General features: G+C 56.2%; 1 protein-coding gene across 3 annotated transcripts in view; it reads left to right on the top strand.

Annotated features, from left to right (window-relative positions):
- Positions 1-17618, top strand: part of GRIK5 (glutamate ionotropic receptor kainate type subunit 5) — a 52819-nt gene that overhangs the window by 528 nt on the left and 34673 nt on the right. For 2 of the 3 annotated variants that reach the window (XM_032849630.1, XM_032849629.1), the window contains exons 2-11: positions 3161-3290; positions 3587-3751; positions 6042-6139; positions 6242-6407; positions 8251-8429; positions 9768-9821; positions 9923-10084; positions 11571-11723; positions 12109-12213; positions 12320-12427. In XM_032849630.1, the coding sequence (XP_032705521.1) occupies positions 3212-3290; positions 3587-3751; positions 6042-6139; positions 6242-6407; positions 8251-8429; positions 9768-9821; positions 9923-10084; positions 11571-11723; positions 12109-12213; positions 12320-12427 (1269 nt within the window). In that variant the 5' untranslated portion in view covers positions 3161-3211. The remainder of the gene's footprint in view (positions 1-3160; positions 3291-3586; positions 3752-6041; positions 6140-6241; positions 6408-8250; positions 8430-9767; positions 9822-9922; positions 10085-11570; positions 11724-12108; positions 12214-12319; positions 12428-17618) is intronic. The other variant, XM_032849631.1, reaches the window with a different exon arrangement.

Raw genomic sequence — 17618 nt, 5'->3', positions numbered from 1 at the left:
AATCCTTGTCCGGGACTCTCAGCCAGTCTCCGCCCCTGCTTTCTCCAGCCCTGGTCCCATGGTGACCGGCTCTGCTCTCTCTCTCTTTCCATCTCTCTTCTTTCCTCCAAGGCTCGTCCTCTCTGCCTGCCACGGGCCCATCCCTATCCCATCCGCTCTCCATCTCCTGGAATGTCTATGTTTTACAATCTCCATTTCGTGTTCTCTTGAGCCTCTCTCTGACTCTGTCCAACTTCTCTCTTTGCTGTTAGCCTAACTCTTTCTTGGTGTCTCTCTGTTGATCTCTCTCTCTCTCTCTCTCTCTCTCAAAACTCCCCTGTCTCTTGTCTGGCTCTTCTAGTGGTGCCCACACCACCAGGTGAGGCTCTCTATCCACTTCTCTCCGTCCACTCTGTGCTCTGCCTGTGGCCCTGCTCCCCTGTCCTCCTCCTCTGCCCTTGCACTTGGAGGCTGTCTTCCTGTTCACTTTTCCTCCCTCTTCCCCCAAATCCACTCTTCTCTCCTTAGCCACTCTGGGGTCCACTTTGCCTTTTCCTTGGTGGTCCTACCCCCAACCGCGCTCATTTCTGTCCTGGGCTGGCATTGGGTCCTCATCCCTCCCCATGCCTTGGGGTTTGTGGGCTCTGGGGATTGACCACCCCTCCTCCAGACCCCCTGGATGGATGCACCTCAGTGTGAACCAGGCCCCCTTCCGTGGGCGCTTGCCCTGTCCCTGCCTATCCCTCTCCGGGTTACTTGCTCTTCCTCCCCACCTCATTTCCCTCCCTGGCCCTCACTGTCCCTCCCCTAGTTTGTGCCTGTCCCCCTGGTCCCTTCCTCTTTCCACCTGGCCCTCTTCCTTTTCAGAGTTTAGCGATTTTTCTCCTCCCTGTAATCCTTTGCACCCGTCTGTTGGTTTGGTTTTGCTTTTTTTTTTTTTTTTTCCCCTCTTCCTCACCCCATTTGTCTCACCGATTTCCCTTCTCACCTTGGCCATGTCTCCTGCTTGCCCGCTTGTCTGTCTCCCTCCCCTGGCGGGGCCCTCACTCGGCTCCTTCTGCCCACTTGGCTGCTATGCTTCCACCTTTATTTGGCTTTGCCTGAGTGTCTGGGCCTGTGGGGCTCAGGCCTGCCTGCTTCCATGCCTCATGCAGGCCATCTTGTCTCTGTTTCTGTTGGTGTCTCATTCCTAGGTAACGTGTGTGTCCTTCTCTCTTACTTCCTTTTGGTCTGTCTTTCTGTCTGTGCCTTCCCGTTAGGTCTTTGTCCATCTGCTCCCCTGCACTCTTTCTGCTCCCACCGGTGTCTGCCACCTGTGGGACCCTGCCCACCTGGCCCCAGGCTCTCCCTCGGGCTTCCCTCCCCTCCAGTGTCTGTTCCCCTATTTGCCCCCAGAAGCCCTTGGTGTCTCAGGATGACCCCCCTGGGCTCCTGCCTCTCTCCGAGCCCCACCCTCTACAGCCCTCCCCTGGAGACTTTTTCCTGGTCTCCAACTTGCCTTGCTCCTCCGCCCTTGAAGCCTTCACCTCAGATCCAGATGACCATCTGCGGCCCCCAGCCTGTCCGAGATGCCCTCCCACCCCCAGCCTGCCTTTTGCAGAGGCCCCGAGAGAGGGACCTGCTCAAGGTCAGGTGGGAGTCGGGGCACAGCAGGGACTGACAGGGCCTCCTGCTGCCCTGGCCTAGGTTTCCCTGGCTGCAGGGATGGTCTGAAGCATTGCGTTGTGCCTTCACACTCCGCTGGCAGGTTTCATTCTGCTCTCTCACCAGCTCAAGCCCCCCTTCTATGGGGATCGGGGAGGGGTGCAAGGAGACCCCCCCCCCGGCTCACCTCATAGCACTCTGGGCCTCACAGTAACCCTCTCCCCTGGATACCCAATATTCCTTCCACCGGGGTATGGCTCTTGGCCAGAAGAAGCTGTGCATCTAGCCCACCTCATCCCTTCCCTGGGTGAGTGGGTGGGTGGGTGGGCAGGTCCTCCTCAGAAGGCTGGGGTCCCCCTGGGGACTCCCAACTGCCTGGGGATGGAGCTGTTATGGGGAGCAGAGAGGCAGTGTCTCCCCCTCCTCCTCAACTCCCCAGAGCAGGGTTGGGGGCTGCAGCATGGCACCTGCTTTGGCAGACAGCTCCCTCCCTGCCTTCCTCACTCTTCCCTTCCAGCTGCTTCTGGTGGCATCTCAAGCAGGATTGTGCTCTCTCCATTCTGTCTTCCTGTTCTATTCTGTGTCTCTCTGCTGCCTTGATTTCCCTCTCTGCTGCCTGTCCTGTGTTCCTCTCCCCATCCTGCCCTTTCTCCACCCCCATGGCTCCCTGCCTTCCTGCCTCTTCCCTAGGCCTGTCCTTACCTCTCAGAAACTCCTCTCTCCTCTCCATCTCTATCCCCCCTTTTCCTGTCTTCTGATCTTCTTGTTCTTGTATTTCTGCCTGTTTTTCTCTTTCCCCTTTTCTGAGTCTCTGTATTTTCTCTGCCCTCAGCCTCTCTTCGTAATTTTGTCTTTTTTTTCTCCCTTCTCTCTCTCTTCTTTTTTTTTTTTTTTTTTTTTTTTGCCCCTTGGCTGCCTTGGGTCCATCCATCTGCCTCCATCTGTGTGTCTCTGTGTGTGTCTCCATCTTTCTCCATCATTCCCTCTCTTTCCAAGTTTCCTTAACTCCCGGATACTCTCCCCTCCAGACCCCGGATGTCCAGGCCTCTCTCTCCCCGTGGGATTGTGGGAGCCAGGGACGTCAGGAAAGTGGCAAGTGAGGCCTGGGATGGGGTTGCCTAGCAACCACAGCATCCTCTCCAGCCAGTTTCTGTTGCTTAGTAACAGCTGCCTGCCCAGAGACTGGGGCGGAACTGGGTGGGGGGGGTGGCACTTCCTGGTTTTCTGTTGCTGTGGGGATGGTCCTTGGAATTTGCTCTTACCTGAGATCCCTCCCATTTTGGTAGCTGTGAATGTCCTCCTGCAGTGCCTGTCCCACTCAGCGCTGGGAGCTCTTCACTGGTAGTGCTCTCAGAGCCTGAATTTCCTTCGTAGCAATGCCCTCTGTATTGTCAGCTTCTGACAAGGGCAGGGCCCTTCAGAGCTCACTCACAATGTCCCGGGGTCTGTGGTCACCGCCCCGTCTCGCAGTCTTCCAAAGGGCTCTGAGGCCCCCCCCATGTCAGCAGTCTCCCCCATGGGCGGGGGCTCCCTGCAGGTGGCAAGTGGGGGGCCGCGGCAGCTGCGTCCCCATGAGGAGGGGAGGAAGATGCCGGCTGAGCTGCTGCTGCTGCTGATTGTTGCCTTCGCCAGCCCCAGCTGCCAGGTGCTCTCATCACTGCGCATGGGTGAGGCCCTACAGCCCCTGCCCTGCCCCCGCAGAGACCCTCCTGAGCAGGCCAGTCCCTCAGGACCCAGGAATCTGGGCTTTAGGTCTCAGCTTCCCTCAGCAACAAGGAACAGCAGCTCCCATCGTCTTCCTCCTGGACCCAGCAGTCCAGAACCCCAGCTCTGTCCAACCCTAGATCCAGGAGCCTAGACCCCTCTGTCTGCATCCCCACCCCCACCTCAGAGCCCAGGGGTGTAGGACCCCACCCTCTCTCAGGACCCAGGAATCTGGTCCCCAACCCCTGTGTCCCCTCAGCTGCAATCCTGGACGACCAGACAGTGTGTGGCCGCGGTGAGCGTCTGGCCCTGGCTCTGGCCCGGGAGCAGATCAACGGGATCATTGAGGTCCCAGCCAAGGCCCGCGTGGAAGTAGACATCTTTGAGCTTCAGCGGGACAGCCAGTACGAGACCACGGACACCAGTGAGCAGGGCCACGGGGGCGTGGGGTGAGGCAGGGCAGGCTGGTAGCCCTCAGTCTGTTTCTCAGCTTGCTTGCTTGCTTTCTAGCTCCACCTGCTCCTTCCTTCCTTGTCTGCTCTGCCTTCCCCTTCCCAGAGATGGTGCTTTGGGGCATGGTTGGGTGGGGAGAGCGCCAGCCCCACCCCCACCCTATAGGAGCTGAAGACCTCATTTGAAAGATAAGCTGGCCAGGGACATAGCCCCCAGAGCTGAGTAATGATGGGCATGGCCACCGAGGCCAGGGGACCTCAGGGGTAGGGACAGCAAAAGGTCTGAGCTCTGAAAGTTGAGCAGGATATAGAAGGAGTGGGATTGCTCGAAGTATGCCCTGTAGCCACATAGTAGGGGTGCATAAGTATTTGTCGCATCCTAACAGATCAAGTGAATGTTAATAGGTATCTCTTGAACAAACATGCTGGGTTTGTACATCCTCAGGAGATGCTGTCTTCAGTGTGTTTTAGAGTGGCTGATTTCGAGTGGCTGATTTCTTACAGGCCTTATCAGAGCCTTTGTTATATTCATGCATGTTTCAAATCAGTGAGAGGAAGAATGGGGTACAGTGTTTCTTGTACTTTTCCGACTGGTGCGGCACAGAACACAAACTGGGAGAAGCTGGGATGGAGAGTAAGGAAGCAGATGGTGTTCCAGGCATATGCGTATACTCTGAAGCTGGAGCAGAGGAGGTGGGTATATGGAGCCGAGGAATAGGGTGTGGGGTTGCACCTGTCCCAACTACCTGGACTTAGGACATGTTTGGAGGGATTGTGAGAGACTCTTGGGCTGAAGTATGACGGAGCAATAGGAGGTGAGGCTGGGCTGTTGGGCGGATCAGTTTCAAGGAGGCCTGCAGTGGCAGGCTAAAAGGCGCCATCCTCACCTCTAGGCAGATGGGAGCCATTGATGAGTTTAGGCTAGGGAGCTGGGCTTCTGGAAGGTGAATCTGGAGGCTAGATTTGGGTGATTAGTGAGGAGGCTGTTGCATGCCTGAGATGAGAGCCCTAAAGTAGGGCAGGGGAGGAGGGGGTCAAAGAGAAGGAGACAGATGTGAGAAAATATGAGGACAAAAAAGAGACAAGACTTGTTGACTAATTTGCCTATTGAGAGAAGGATTGAAGGCAAGGATTGTTCCAAGCATTTGCTTTGTGCAAATGTGGCCTTACCAATATGGAAGGCACAGAAGAATCAAGTTTGGAAGAAGGTAAGGGATTTAGTTATGAGGCTTTTAGTTGGATGTGGCAGAAGCCCCACTCGAGCTGCTTTAAGGGAAAAAGAGAACTTATCAGCTCATGACACTAGAAGGCCTAGGGACTAATTTCAGGCATGGCTTGATCTAGGTACTGAAATGATATCCCAGGATTGTTTCTTTCAGGCATGATTAGATCCAGGTACTCAAATGATGTCCCAGGGTTGTTTCAGGCATGGCTTGATCCAGGAACTTTAATGATGTTCCAGGAATCTCTGTGTCTTTGTCTATGGGCCCTAATCTCGTCTAAGTTGGTTTCATTTTCAGGAACACTTTCACTAATATCCCGGCCCAACAGCTCAAAACTTCTATCTTACCAGGATAGCACACTTAGTCATAATTGTAGCAGAAACCTGGGGAAGGCTCTCGATGGCCTGGTTTGAGCCTGTCCCTGTCTCTGCACTAATCACTGTGGCCAGGACAGCATGGTTCTGGTACTGGACTGGGTGCTGGCCAATCCTGGGAAACCTATGGTTCCCTGAGGAAAATTAGGGTTCTGCCATGGGAAGGGGTACCAGGCAGACAAAAGGAACAACTCCTACTTCCTAGTGTTGAGAAGCGTATGTATTTAAGGGGAAAGAAATCAGAAAAAAGAAGAGTGAATGAATGCAAGAGAAGAACCATGTTTGGGATGTGGGGCAGAGAAGGGGCCTTGGCTGTGGGTTTGGGGTAGAGGGGCTGTGGGATGTACCCCAGGTTGCAGCATGGTTAGAAAGGAGGAGTAAGAGAGAGGCTGGGGAAGCAGGCACCAGCTTTGCAGCCAGGAGGCCCCTGCTCTTTCCTCTTTGTCCTTCCGTTGTTTCTTCCTTGGTCTGACCCACTGCTCTTGCCATTTCTCCCCATCTCTCTATTTGTTCGATGCAGTGGGTGGGGTCAGGGATTGGGCCTTGGGGTCTGGGGGGGGCCAAGGGGGGATCGGGCCGCTCCAAGCATCAGGAGTGCTTCTGGGCCAGGTGAGGACAGGGAGGAGGGCCCCTGACCGCCATCTGTCACTCCCCACCCCTCGCAGTGTGTCAGATCCTTCCCAAGGGAGTCGTGTCCGTCCTGGGGCCCTCCTCCAGCCCTGCGTCTGCCTCCACCGTGAGCCATATCTGTGGGGAGAAGGAGGTAAGCCGAGCGTGGGGCAGGGCAGGGGTGGGTGCCTGGGAGGCGAGGCCGGATGGAGGCAGGGGGCAACAGGGCAGAAGCAAAGGCTCCTTCTTTGTCCAGATCCCCCACATCAAAGTGGGTCCTGAGGAGACGCCCCGCCTGCAGTACCTGCGCTTCGCGTCTGTCAGCCTGTACCCCAGTAACGAGGACGTCAGCCTGGCGGTCTCCCGCATCCTCAAGTCCTTCAACTACCCCTCGGCCAGCCTCATCTGTGCCAAGGCCGAATGTGAGGGAGAGCTGGATGTTTTGTTTTTATTCCCCCCAGTTCCCCTGCCCAAGAGCACTGGTCTCCCACACGGCACAAGCTCCCCTAGTCCCCTACCATCCTTCCCCCCTCAGGGACCCAGAACCCCCACCACCGCCCTAAAGAGATCATCTGGTCCTCAGCTACTGATGGGCACCCACGTGCAAGACTCCTGCTAGGCCCTGGTAGGTGCACACTGGGTGTGGTCCCTGAGGTCACTCCAGGGCCAGCAGGGGACCATGGCAGCCGAGCACCATCAGTGGTCCTGTGGGGTGCTGTCGGAGCACAGAGAAGGGAATCCCACCCGGGTCCAGAAGGCTCAGAGCCCGGGTCACCGAGAAGGGGGCCTCTGAGCGGGACCTGAAGGTTGGGGAGGTGTTGGGGGTCAGGGAGAGGTGGGGTGTGTGGCCGGGCAGAGGCCGAGGGCCCAGGGGTGTGTGGCCCCTGTGAGAGGCTCAAGGAAGTTCCCAGTGAGCCCAGTGCCCATGTGTGGGAGCCATGAAGCAGCACGTGCAGGAGGCAGTATCACGCAGGGCCTTGTGTCAGCCTGGAAGGTTCCCACATGGGGCGGGGCCGGGAACACACTGGGTGTGTGTCACAGAAAGAGCTCTGGCCCCAGATGGAGACGGCCGCGGGCTGTGGCTGGCAGGCCAGGGACAGGCAGGGCCCGGCAGTGCTGGTTAGGTCTCTGGTGTGGCTACGGGCTGGAGCGGCCTGGAGGGGTTTGAGGAGAGTCCTGAGGGGAAAGGGAGAGGGTGCTGGCACCGGTGGTGACCGGGTTCTGCCCAAGAAAGAGGGCGCAATCAGGTCGAGGCATCTCTGTGGCCATGAAGGGGAGATGTCCGGTGAGCTGGTGGATTTACAGGTGTGCAGGCGGAGAGAGAGGGGTCCATGTTCTCCAGGAGAAATTTGTCTTTCCAAAGGCATTTACTGAATGCCTGCCACGACCCCGACATTGTTCTTGGTACTGGAGACAGCAGTGCATGCGCTGGCCAGGCCGGGTACCCTGGCTTCCTCATGGGAGGAACTAGGAAGTAGTAAGTCCTACTGACAAGCAGAAGAGGGTGACGGATTGGGGGTGTGATGCGAAGTGGAATAGTGACCCCCACTTTGAGGAGGTGACATGGGGGTAAAGATCTGTGGGAGGTGAAGGAGGGAGCTGTGCAGCCATCTGGGAGAAGAGGGAGCAGCTAGCACGGAGGCCACAGGTTGGGGGCCACAGGATGGGGATGTGTGCACCAGATGGGGAGAGGGGGGACAGGGGGAGTGGGGCCCAGAGGCTAAGGACTTGGGCTTCTACTCTGAAGGACCAGAAACCATGAGAGGGTTTGCATAGGAGGAGGCACACCTTGGCTTCACTCGCTTGTGGCTGCCCTTCAGGGATAGCCTTGGGGCAGGTGTGGCTGTCGGAAGGGCTGAGAGAAGGCTGTGGTTCAGGTGCCCCCTCCCTCCACCCCTGCACCGTGGGCTCTGCCTTGTTCTGCAGGTGGAGCCTGGCATGTTGGGTGTGGGTGAGAGAGAGCGGGAGCAGGGAGGCTGGGTTGCCATCAGGGTTCAGGCCTGAGCCCCAGGCAGGCTGGTGGTGGCTTGCATGACAGGAGTGGAATGTGGCTTGCACAAGCGAACTGTGAAATCCCTGTCACACATTCTAGGAGGCAGAAAGGTGGCAGGAGACAGTCGCCAGGAGGTTGAGCACGGGGTCCCGGGGCCTAGTACCCCCTAGAGAGCCACCATGCTCTGGGCAGTGCAGCCCTCGTCCTCTCCCAGGCTCCCCTATGCCGGGCACTTGCCATGGACTCTGACCCGGGCCCTCTGGCTTCCCCAGGCCTGTTGCGGTTGGAGGAGCTGGTGCGTGGCTTCCTCATCTCCAAGGAGACGCTGTCGGTGAGGATGCTGGATGACAGCCAGGACCCCACACCGCTGCTCAAGGAGATCCGCGACGACAAGGTGTCCACCATCATCATTGACGCCAATGCGTCCATCTCCCACCTCATCCTCCGTAAGGTGGGTCCCCCGTCCCTGATTCCCTGCAGAGTCGGGGCAAAAATGTGGCATCACAGAGCAAGTCACCCCATGCCCACGTGCCTCAGTGGTCCCATGGGGCGTGGAGACCCACTTCCCACGCACAGATGATTAGCTTGCTGCTTCCTGGTTGCACCTCTAGTCGGGCCCTGGAGAGTCCCCTCCTCTCTCTCTGCACACTGGCTGCCTCGGTGGGTTGCTGCGATGGGAGCTCCCCGTGATCTTCACTAAGTGCTTGTCCTGCCGCATGGAGGCACTTGAATTTGGCTCCCACCTACCCTGCTGGGTGGGTGTGATAATCATTTTGTGGCCAAAGGAGCTGGGGTTCTGGGGCGGGGAGAGGAAATGGGCTGGCTCAGGGGTACCCAGGCGGGGTATAGTGCTGGGACCTGCCCCTGCAGGCCTGCCTCATGCCCGCCAGAGGTGACCTATATTCGTTCATCACCCATTGCTTTCCCGCTCTTAATTCATCCTCATAATCCAATCTGTATTATTTATTTTTCTCTAGTTTTTTTTTTTTTTTTTTTTAATTAAAACCATATGTCACTGCTGATCATAGCATGCAGGAAGATGTGTGGACAGAATCCATAGGGCCTTTGAGGCAGGAAGGCTTAGAGAAAGGATTTCGGGCTTGGGAGGGAGGCAGGCAGGCCTGGGCTGGGGTCCCATAGCCGAGTGACCAGTGGTCACTTTGCTCTCAAACCTGCACGTCCCCAACCCTCACAATGACAGTACCTGCCACTCAGGCAATGCGGGCTGACACCATTTACTGTTCTAATGACCATAGCAGGGACAGCGTTCCCACACCCCTGGTAAGGAGAGGCCTTCTCGTTTTGTTCTTCTTGAGGACTGTGAAGAAGGAGGGGTGACTTATCTGGCCCATGAGAAGGCTGAGCCCCACATGGGAGCCGCCCACACTCGGCTTTGGGGCAGTGCGGGGAGAAGGTTAAGGTTCAGGGTATCCTCCCAGCCTGCCCTGTTTCTAAGGCATCCCTCTGCCTGCCTGTCTCCAGAAGGCAGTCTTGTAAGTGCCCTAAAGAGGGGTGCGGGCATCTGAGGGTGCCCTTCTCTCCTCTGCGGAGACCTCCATCTCACCTGGGGCACCAGTCCACACAGTGCGACAGCAGGGACTGAGGTCTCCCTCTGCCCCCATGCGTCTTCTTCCCCCTGTCTCTGCCTCGGGGTGTCTCTTACTGCGTCTCCCACGGGTGTCTTCACTAGGCCTGTCTCTAAATCTCTCTCCCTCTCTCGGCGTCTCCTCGGCTCGGCCCATGGCTCTTTGCCTCTCCCACTGTGTCCGCACCGCCCTGTGTTCTCCAGGCCTCAGAGCTGGGAATGACCTCAGCGTTTTACAAGTACATCCTCACCACCATGGTGCGTACCCCATCAAGCTCCTCTGGTCCCCCTGCCCCTCCCGTGGTGTCTGGCCTGCCTAGGGCCCGGCCCCAGGCCTCATGCCTTCCTCTGGGTCCCAGGACTTCCCCATCCTGCACCTGGACGGGATTGTGGAGGACACCTCCAACATCCTGGGCTTCTCCATGTTCAACACCTCACATCCCTTCTACCCCGAGTTTGTGCGCAGCCTCAACATGTCCTGGAGGGAGAACTGTGAAGCCAGCACCTACCCGGGTCCTGCGGTGAGCACTTGCCTTCCCCCCAGGCACACAAACACTTCTGTGGGTCCCTTCAGACCTCGAGCAGATGGTGCTCAGAACCCTCTGGCACCCTCACTCGCTTTCTGAGTACATGCTATGAGACCTCCCATGCCATCTCCCATGCTCCCCAGCCACACTGGCCTCCTCCACACACCCTCCTGTGTGGCCCCAGCACACACCACCCCAGGGCCTTTGCACTCGCTCCTCCCACTACTTTGTACTTCCCCAGAGAACTAGCGACTCTCCCTCATTGCCAAGTCAGCACTCCAACGTTCTCTTAGTTATAAGACCTTCCTTGGTCCCCCATCTGAAAAAAAAAAAAAAACTGCTCAGTGTTTTAGCTCCCCTCCCTACTGAATTTTTCTCCCTAACTCCTGTCCTTGCATATCTAATCACCACAGGAGTTGTTCTATATTTTGCTTAGGCATAGATACAAGTTAATAGACTGTCCCAGGATGGCAGGGCTTTCTTTCTTTGTTCACCATTGTATTCCCAGCACTGAAATCAGCCTGGTTTAGGGTAGGCATCCAATAATACATGTTGAATAAAGGCAAGCATACCAAAGACGCATACCTACGTGTGTTTGTTCCCAGACACGTAGTTATCTGCCAAGGCCCCGAGATGCTGCTCCTGCATACACACACACACACACACACACACACACATGGAGCCAGGCCATTGGACATCATGGACCTACCTGGGCAGAGGTGCATTTGTGTGCACCTGTCTCCACAACACAGCCATTCAGACCCTCCCACCGACCCGGCAGAGACGTACTCTCTTGTACACACGAACGCACACACCACGGGTCGTCAGCCACAGCGTGGGCGGTATTGAGCCCGTGTGCGTGTTATCCTGTTTGATCCCCATGCTAGAACGTGATGGAGGCAGAGAGTACAATCATTCCCATTTTACAGGGAAGGAAACTGAGGTGGAAATAGGAGAGCCAGGCTTCCAGCTTGGAGCTTTCTGCTGCGCAGGCCCAGGCTCCAAAACATGCCTGCCTCCTAGATGCCACACCCACGCTGTGTGCAGACAGACAGGCGTGTGTGTCCCGTCTGCATACATGAGCATCAGGCTGTGGCCCTCTTCCCGTGCCCGCATCAGCCATATGGACACAAATGGCAGGACGTGCCCTCAGGCCCACGGACATCTCCCCGTGGAGGTGACCCGGCTGGCCATCCAGGCCAACCCTCTCTGACTTCCCCTTCCCACAAACAGGCGTGTGGCCGCATGACTCAGAGAGATAGGCCGCAAGACTCCCCCAGACACGTGGGCAGCACGAGCTTTTTCCCCATAGACATCTGATTCCCTGAGAAAGGCACCCCCCGCCACCGCCCCGAGACCCGTCCTCACTGCCTGCCTGCCTGGTTCCACGTTCCTGGAGAGATGGGCATTGTCTGAGGGCTGCGGGGTGCCCTGGCTGAGCTGCCTCTCTGCCATTCTGCCTCCCCCGCCCTCCCCCCAGTTGTCGGCAGCCCTGATGTTTGACGCCGTGCACGTGGTGGTGAGCGCCGTCCGGGAGCTGAACCGCAGCCAGGAGATCGGCGTGAAGCCGTTGGCCTGTACGTCGGCCAACATTTGGCCCCACGGGACCAGCCTCATGAACTACCTCCGCATGGTGAGCCGGGAGCGGGGAGGGCCGAGGGGGCAGGGCCGTCCGCCTCAGGCTGGGAGGCTCACTGTGTCCACCCTGTGGCCCCTCTGCCCTCTCCCCTGCTACCAACCCCCCCCACCGCCTGCTTTCTCTGGGCCTCTTCCTCCTCCTTTCTGTGGCCTCTCTCCTCCCGGCCTTCCTCTGCCCGTCTGCACTGCCCTCTCCTGGCTTCTTTGTCCCACCTTCTTTCTTTTGCTGGGAGTTGTCTTTCTCTTTTAACTGTGGTCTTCCTTGGTCCCTCTCCCTCTCTTGTCTGTCTCTTCCTTCTCCATCTCCTCCCCTCTGGGTCTCTCCTGCTTGTACCTCCGGGCCCCTGCCACCCCCCTCTGCCCGCCTCCCGCCCTGCTAGGTAGAGTATGACGGGCTGACTGGGCGGGTCGAGTTCAACAGCAAAGGGCAGAGGACCAACTATACCCTGCGCATCCTTGAGAAATCCCGGCAGGGCCACCGCGAGGTGAGCAGGCCAGGGGACCTCCGGAGTCCCGGTGGGGTGGGGGCAACCCAGGGGGCTGAGGCATCTTCAGGCTGGCCTCATGCTCATGGCAGCTTCTCTGCCCCAGATCGGGGTATGGTACTCTAACCGGACCCTGGCCATGAACGCCACCACCCTGGACATCAACCTGTCGCAGACGCTGGCCAACAAGACGCTGGTGGTCACAACCATTCTGGTGAGTGGCCCTCGGCAGGGACGGCCCTTTCCTGAGTGACACCCCAACCCAGTCCCAGCGAGGGGGTTGCCTCGGCCCAGGCAGCACGCAGAGCAGCAGGGAATGTGACCCATGCACCCAGCAACTCCTGACTGTGGCCAGGGTGTCACCAGATTTGTTGCCCCTGCAAGAGGGGAGAGCATAGGCTTTGGCAGCTGGCTGTCACATGGTGGGTGTCATGGGGAGTCCATGGGGCCACACAGTGTGTGGCTGGGTGCCGCCCCCAGTGTCTGGCCCAGAGGAGGCCCCCCAAAATCACCATCACTGGCATGGTCATTTTGCCACACTGGCCGCTTGAGGGTGTTGACACGTGACAACTTCATGTCCATCTTGAAGTTGTGGAAAGCAGGGTTCTGAGAGGCGAGGTGTCTTGCCAGTGGTCCCACAGTGAAGACATGGCAGAGCCAGAGCAGGGGTCATGTCCCTGAGGCTCCAGAGCCTGAGCTGGATCCGCTGTGCTCTGCGCCTGCGATCCTTTGTACTTGAACTTGAGCACCAGCCAGGGACATGGTTCAGGAACCCCTGTGCATGCTGTTCCTGCGGTCAGCAGACCAGAGACGAAGGGGCCTTTGTGCGTCAGCGAGTGTGTACGGAGCTCCCCACCCTGCACCATCCCCTGTGCCAGGCCCTTCCCAGGCGCTGCTTTTCAGACCTGTCAGCCGTTCCATGAGGCTTGTCTTACTTTCCTCATTTTGAAGGTGAGGAAACAGGTCACAGGGCGAATCCTGGTTAGAATCGAGGGACATGCTCAGAGACTGTGGCCTCCCCCCTGCACACTGCTGCCTCGTGCCAGGCACAGCAGGCCACCAGGAGGTCAGGACAGGGGGTGACACACAGGCCCCAGTGAGCAGGAGGCGGCCCAGAGCCGCTGGGCCTGGAGGCTGGGGTGCCAGGCAGCCATGCACTGTAGAGCAGCCAAGTGCCTGGCATGCTGGCCTCCGCTGTCTGTGCAAGGCCCTCAGCGAGTGTGTAAGCTGCTCCCAGCTGCCAGGGCTGAGTTCGAGAGGGTTGCTACAGGTGCCACAGGATCCCAGCGGCCCCCTCGAGCCATGCGGTGCGGAGCTGTTCTCTCCGTCCCCAGGGAACTCCCAGTCTAATGAGGACCTCGTGTCCCTCTGGAGAAGGGCCAGTGAGCCTGCTGGGGAGGCCCAGATGGCCTGCAGACGGGAAACCAGACGCCTCATAACAGCCTCCCCAGTGGGCCAGGCTGGGCTGGCTGGGAGAAGTCACGCCTCCGCGCCTGTGGCAGTGTGGCCAGACCCAGAAGCTTCCAGGGTCCAAGAGAGATGAAGTCCTTGGTGGGGAGCAGGGACAGAGGTCAGGGACAGGATGTCAGAAGAGTTGAGCCATGATCCTGGAGGCTTCATCCCCTCCTCATACCTGTCTCCCCTTTGCCCTAAAGCCCATAAGACAGTGTGGTTCTCTTCCCGAGATTCATTGCTCTTTGGATGGATGGATGGATGGATGGATGGATGGATGGATTCATTCATTCATTAATTCATTCATTCCACAAAATTTACTGAAGCCGCTCGCTGTGCACCAGGCCTAACACAAATTCTGGATGTACGTGACTAGTCAGTCTGTGGTCTCCTTACTCTTGAGTGGCACTGGGAGAGGGGATGCCATTCTGATGGAGGAGATCGACCTGGACACAACCATTCCAACACAGGTTATGAGGGAACCCCTCCCCACCTAGAAAGGAGAGACTGACTCAGCTTTAGAAGAGTTCGAAGAGGCCTTCACAAAGGAGGTAGCATTAGCCAGGGTTTTAGAAGCTGTGTAGGAGTTGGGTGCATGGAGAAGGAAGGGCTGGACATGCCTAGAAGCATGAGCTTTGAGAACAGGGGTTTAGGAGATGTTTGTCAGACCAGATGTGGAAGCAGTGGCTTCGTCTGCAGAGCTGGACATACCCATTCGTTCACTGATGTTTTCTGACATCAGAAAACTGGGCTGGGCCTGCATTGGGCATGGGGGGATTCTGGCGTGAGACTAACTGGGTGCCTGGGACAAGAGGCGGTCAGACTCTGCCTTTTTACCCTCGCTCTGTCCCTGGGGCCTAGAACAGTGCCTGGCACCTAGCAAGCACAGGGGGTGGTAAGTGCTGTGATGGGGGTGGCCCGGCGGCTGTGGGGCTGTTGGGGGGGGTCTCTGGAGAGTGCACTTATCCTTTCCCTGAGCCCTTGGAGGGCGTTGAGCTGGAAGGGGCAGTGTCCTCTCTAGATGTGAGAAGAGATCCAGAGAGGTGTTCCAGATCGGGAAGTGAGGCGTGAGCTTGCTGGGGCTGTAGGAGGAGGGAGGGGAAGCTCATGTGGGTGTTGAGGCTGGCAGAGAGGCTGGGAGTGAGGGTGCAGGGGGAGGCCCGAGATGGGGGAAGGGTAAGGCTGTCTCTGTGGTGAAGCTCACTGGTCTGGAGCTGAAAGGTTGGCTGGGCCCAAGATTGACAGAGGCCCCACAAGGAAGCTAAGGTCCAAAAGAAGGCCAATGGAGGCAAGGCTGTGTGGGGCCTTCCCTCAACCTCCAGCCCTGCTCCCTCCTGTAAAGGTTTCCCAGAACACTCCGTGGTCCCCGTGATTGTTTTCCCCATGCTGGGATGTCTCATCTTCCTCTTGGGTGAACCTGTGGCTGGTCGGACCTTGCTCTCCTCCTGACTTTGCCCCCCGCCACTTCAGCTGGCCTAAACCTTCATCTGTAAAATGAGTCTCCTAATCCCACCTCGAAGGGCTGTGGGAGGATCACATGAGGTAGAAAAGCCACCTGGCCTCCCAGCACTGAAGGCATACCTTCCCGAGCTCGCATCCCAGATAAACCAGAACCCACCATGGCCGATGTCTCAGTGCCCGGCCAGGCCCTCTGCTCTTGCCGTCTGGTCCTCCTGGCCACCCCAAGCTTGGTACCTGGATGACACCCAGACCATTCACATTGTGGTCCTCATTTATATTTCCCTAATAGGGACATCGACCACCTTTTCCATATTATTGGCCATTTGATACTCTTCTTTTGGAAGTCCCCTGTTTGAGAATTTTTTTTTTTAATTAAAAATTGGGACATGGGATCTTTTTACCGATTTATGAGTTATTTATATATTCTGGATATAAGTTCTCACTGGATGTTTGTCCTGCAAATACCTTGTGCCTTGCTTCTGCACCCTCAGTCTTTCAATGAAAAGATTTCTAATTTTACTAAAGTCCATTTTATCCGTGATTTTTTTTCCTTTTTGATTAATGCTTTTAGAATAAGAATCCTTTGCCTACCCCAAGGTCACAAAGACAGCCTTCTATTTGTTTTTGAAAAACTTAATCGTTGTACCTTTTACAGTGAGATCTACCATCCTCCTGATGTACCATGTGAGGTAGGGGGACAGGACACATTTATGTCACGGTTTTTGTTTTGTTTGAGATTTTATTTTTAATAATCTCTATGCCCAGTGTGGGACTCGAACTCATGACCCTGAGATCAAGAGTCACAGGCTCTTCCGACTGAGCCAGGCACTCCCCCAACCTCCGCCAAGCTTTCTATTCTATTGTCGGTTTGTCTGTCTTTGCACTAACACCACATTGTCTCAAATACCGTAGCTTTTTTTTTTTTTTTAACATTTTATTTATTTATTTGACAGATAGAAATCACAAGCAGGCAGAGAGGCAGGCAGAGAGAGAGAGGGGGAAGCAGGCTCCGCGCCAGAGCAGAGAGCCCGATGTGGGGCTCAATCCCAGGACTCTGAGATCGTGACCTGAGCCGAAGGCAGAGGCCCAACCCACTGAGCCACCCAGGCGCCCCTCAAATACCGTAGCTTTAAATTAAGTAGCAATACCCCAGAGGCTCAGTCCTCCAATTTCTTTAGGATTGCTCTGGCTCTTTCTGACCATTCACATTTCTATACACACTTAAATATTCTGCTTCAAATTTTAAGAATATTTTCATAATTAATATTAAAATTTTTAATTAAAAAAATTTATCACATTGGAGGAGACACTGAAGTTAATACAAACCTACATAAAACAGATTTCAAAGAGCACATGGGGTGAGGAGTGGAAAGCCAGGCTCCTTCCGCTCCACGCACCCCCTTTTTTTCCTCGGAGACCACATCCTTCCAGAAACGTCAATGCACATACAATCTGTAGCTAGGTGTTTTTTTTTTTTTTCCTTTTCCTCTTAATATATCCGATAGAACTTGTTATTTTAGGAGTTGCCTAGGAGTCTTCGATGACATCAATAATCTTTTTAACCTGTCCCAAATTAGGCTGTTTCAGTCTTTGTTCCCACTGGGAGCCGTACTGCCATGCTGCCGTTGGGCGTACATTTTGTGTACAGATGCACAGCCATTTGTGGGATGGATTCTTAGAATCAGACTTAGCACCAGCCCACTGTCTGTCTGCGGCGCTTCCGCAGAAAACTGAAGGAGTCAGAAAACCCTGCGTGAGAGGCTCCGTCAGACCCTTGGTTCCGGTGGTCTGGGGCTCTGTGTTGAGTCCTACATCATTGTTCTCTGATCTTGAGTTCTGTTCATAGGCCCCAGTCCCTATTTCTGCCTTTATAAGTTCAGACCCCAATGCTGAGGCTTTGATCCCAAACCCACAACACAGGTGTCTCAGCCTTGGATCTGGAGATCAGCTGGGCTTTGGCGGAAGGACCGAGGACTTCACAGTGCAAAGCAACTGGGTTTGGAGGCCCAACTTTGTCCCATCTCCCCTCCCCACTGCCCTACTTCTGCTCTGTGACCTCAGATGAGACACTGCACCTCCCTGAGTTTCAGTTCCCTGCTCCGTATGTCCAGAGAGCTTGGGGATGGGGGGAGCCTTCCAGCTCTAACGCTGGTGCCTGCCTAGAGAAGTCTTGATTTATGATTCTCCAGCTTTGACACCTGGCCCGTGTCTCCGGTCTACCTGGCTTCTCCCATGTCCCCCTCGGATCCTGTCCACTTGGCTTCTGTCTAGCACAGGGCCTCAGAGCTGAGCTTTGGAGTCAGCCTGGCTTGTCCATCTCAGCCACTTATAGCTTCACTTCTCGGGACCTTGGTGTCCTCATCTCTGAAACGGGAGTATTAATACCGACCTCCCACGCTGACGGAGTAGCTGTCACACAGCAAGCCTACAAGAAATTCTAGCTACTGATGCTATTATTAGCAGCATCTCACATTCCTACTCCCCGTTCCACA

This window comes from Lontra canadensis, unplaced genomic scaffold, assembly GCF_010015895.1.
Source record: "Lontra canadensis isolate GAN:19392208 unplaced genomic scaffold, GSC_riverotter_1.0 scaffold235, whole genome shotgun sequence".
In the NCBI taxonomy this organism is placed as follows: Eukaryota; Metazoa; Chordata; class Mammalia; order Carnivora; family Mustelidae; genus Lontra; species Lontra canadensis.
This window is presented reverse-complemented; position numbering and strand designations above follow the sequence as displayed.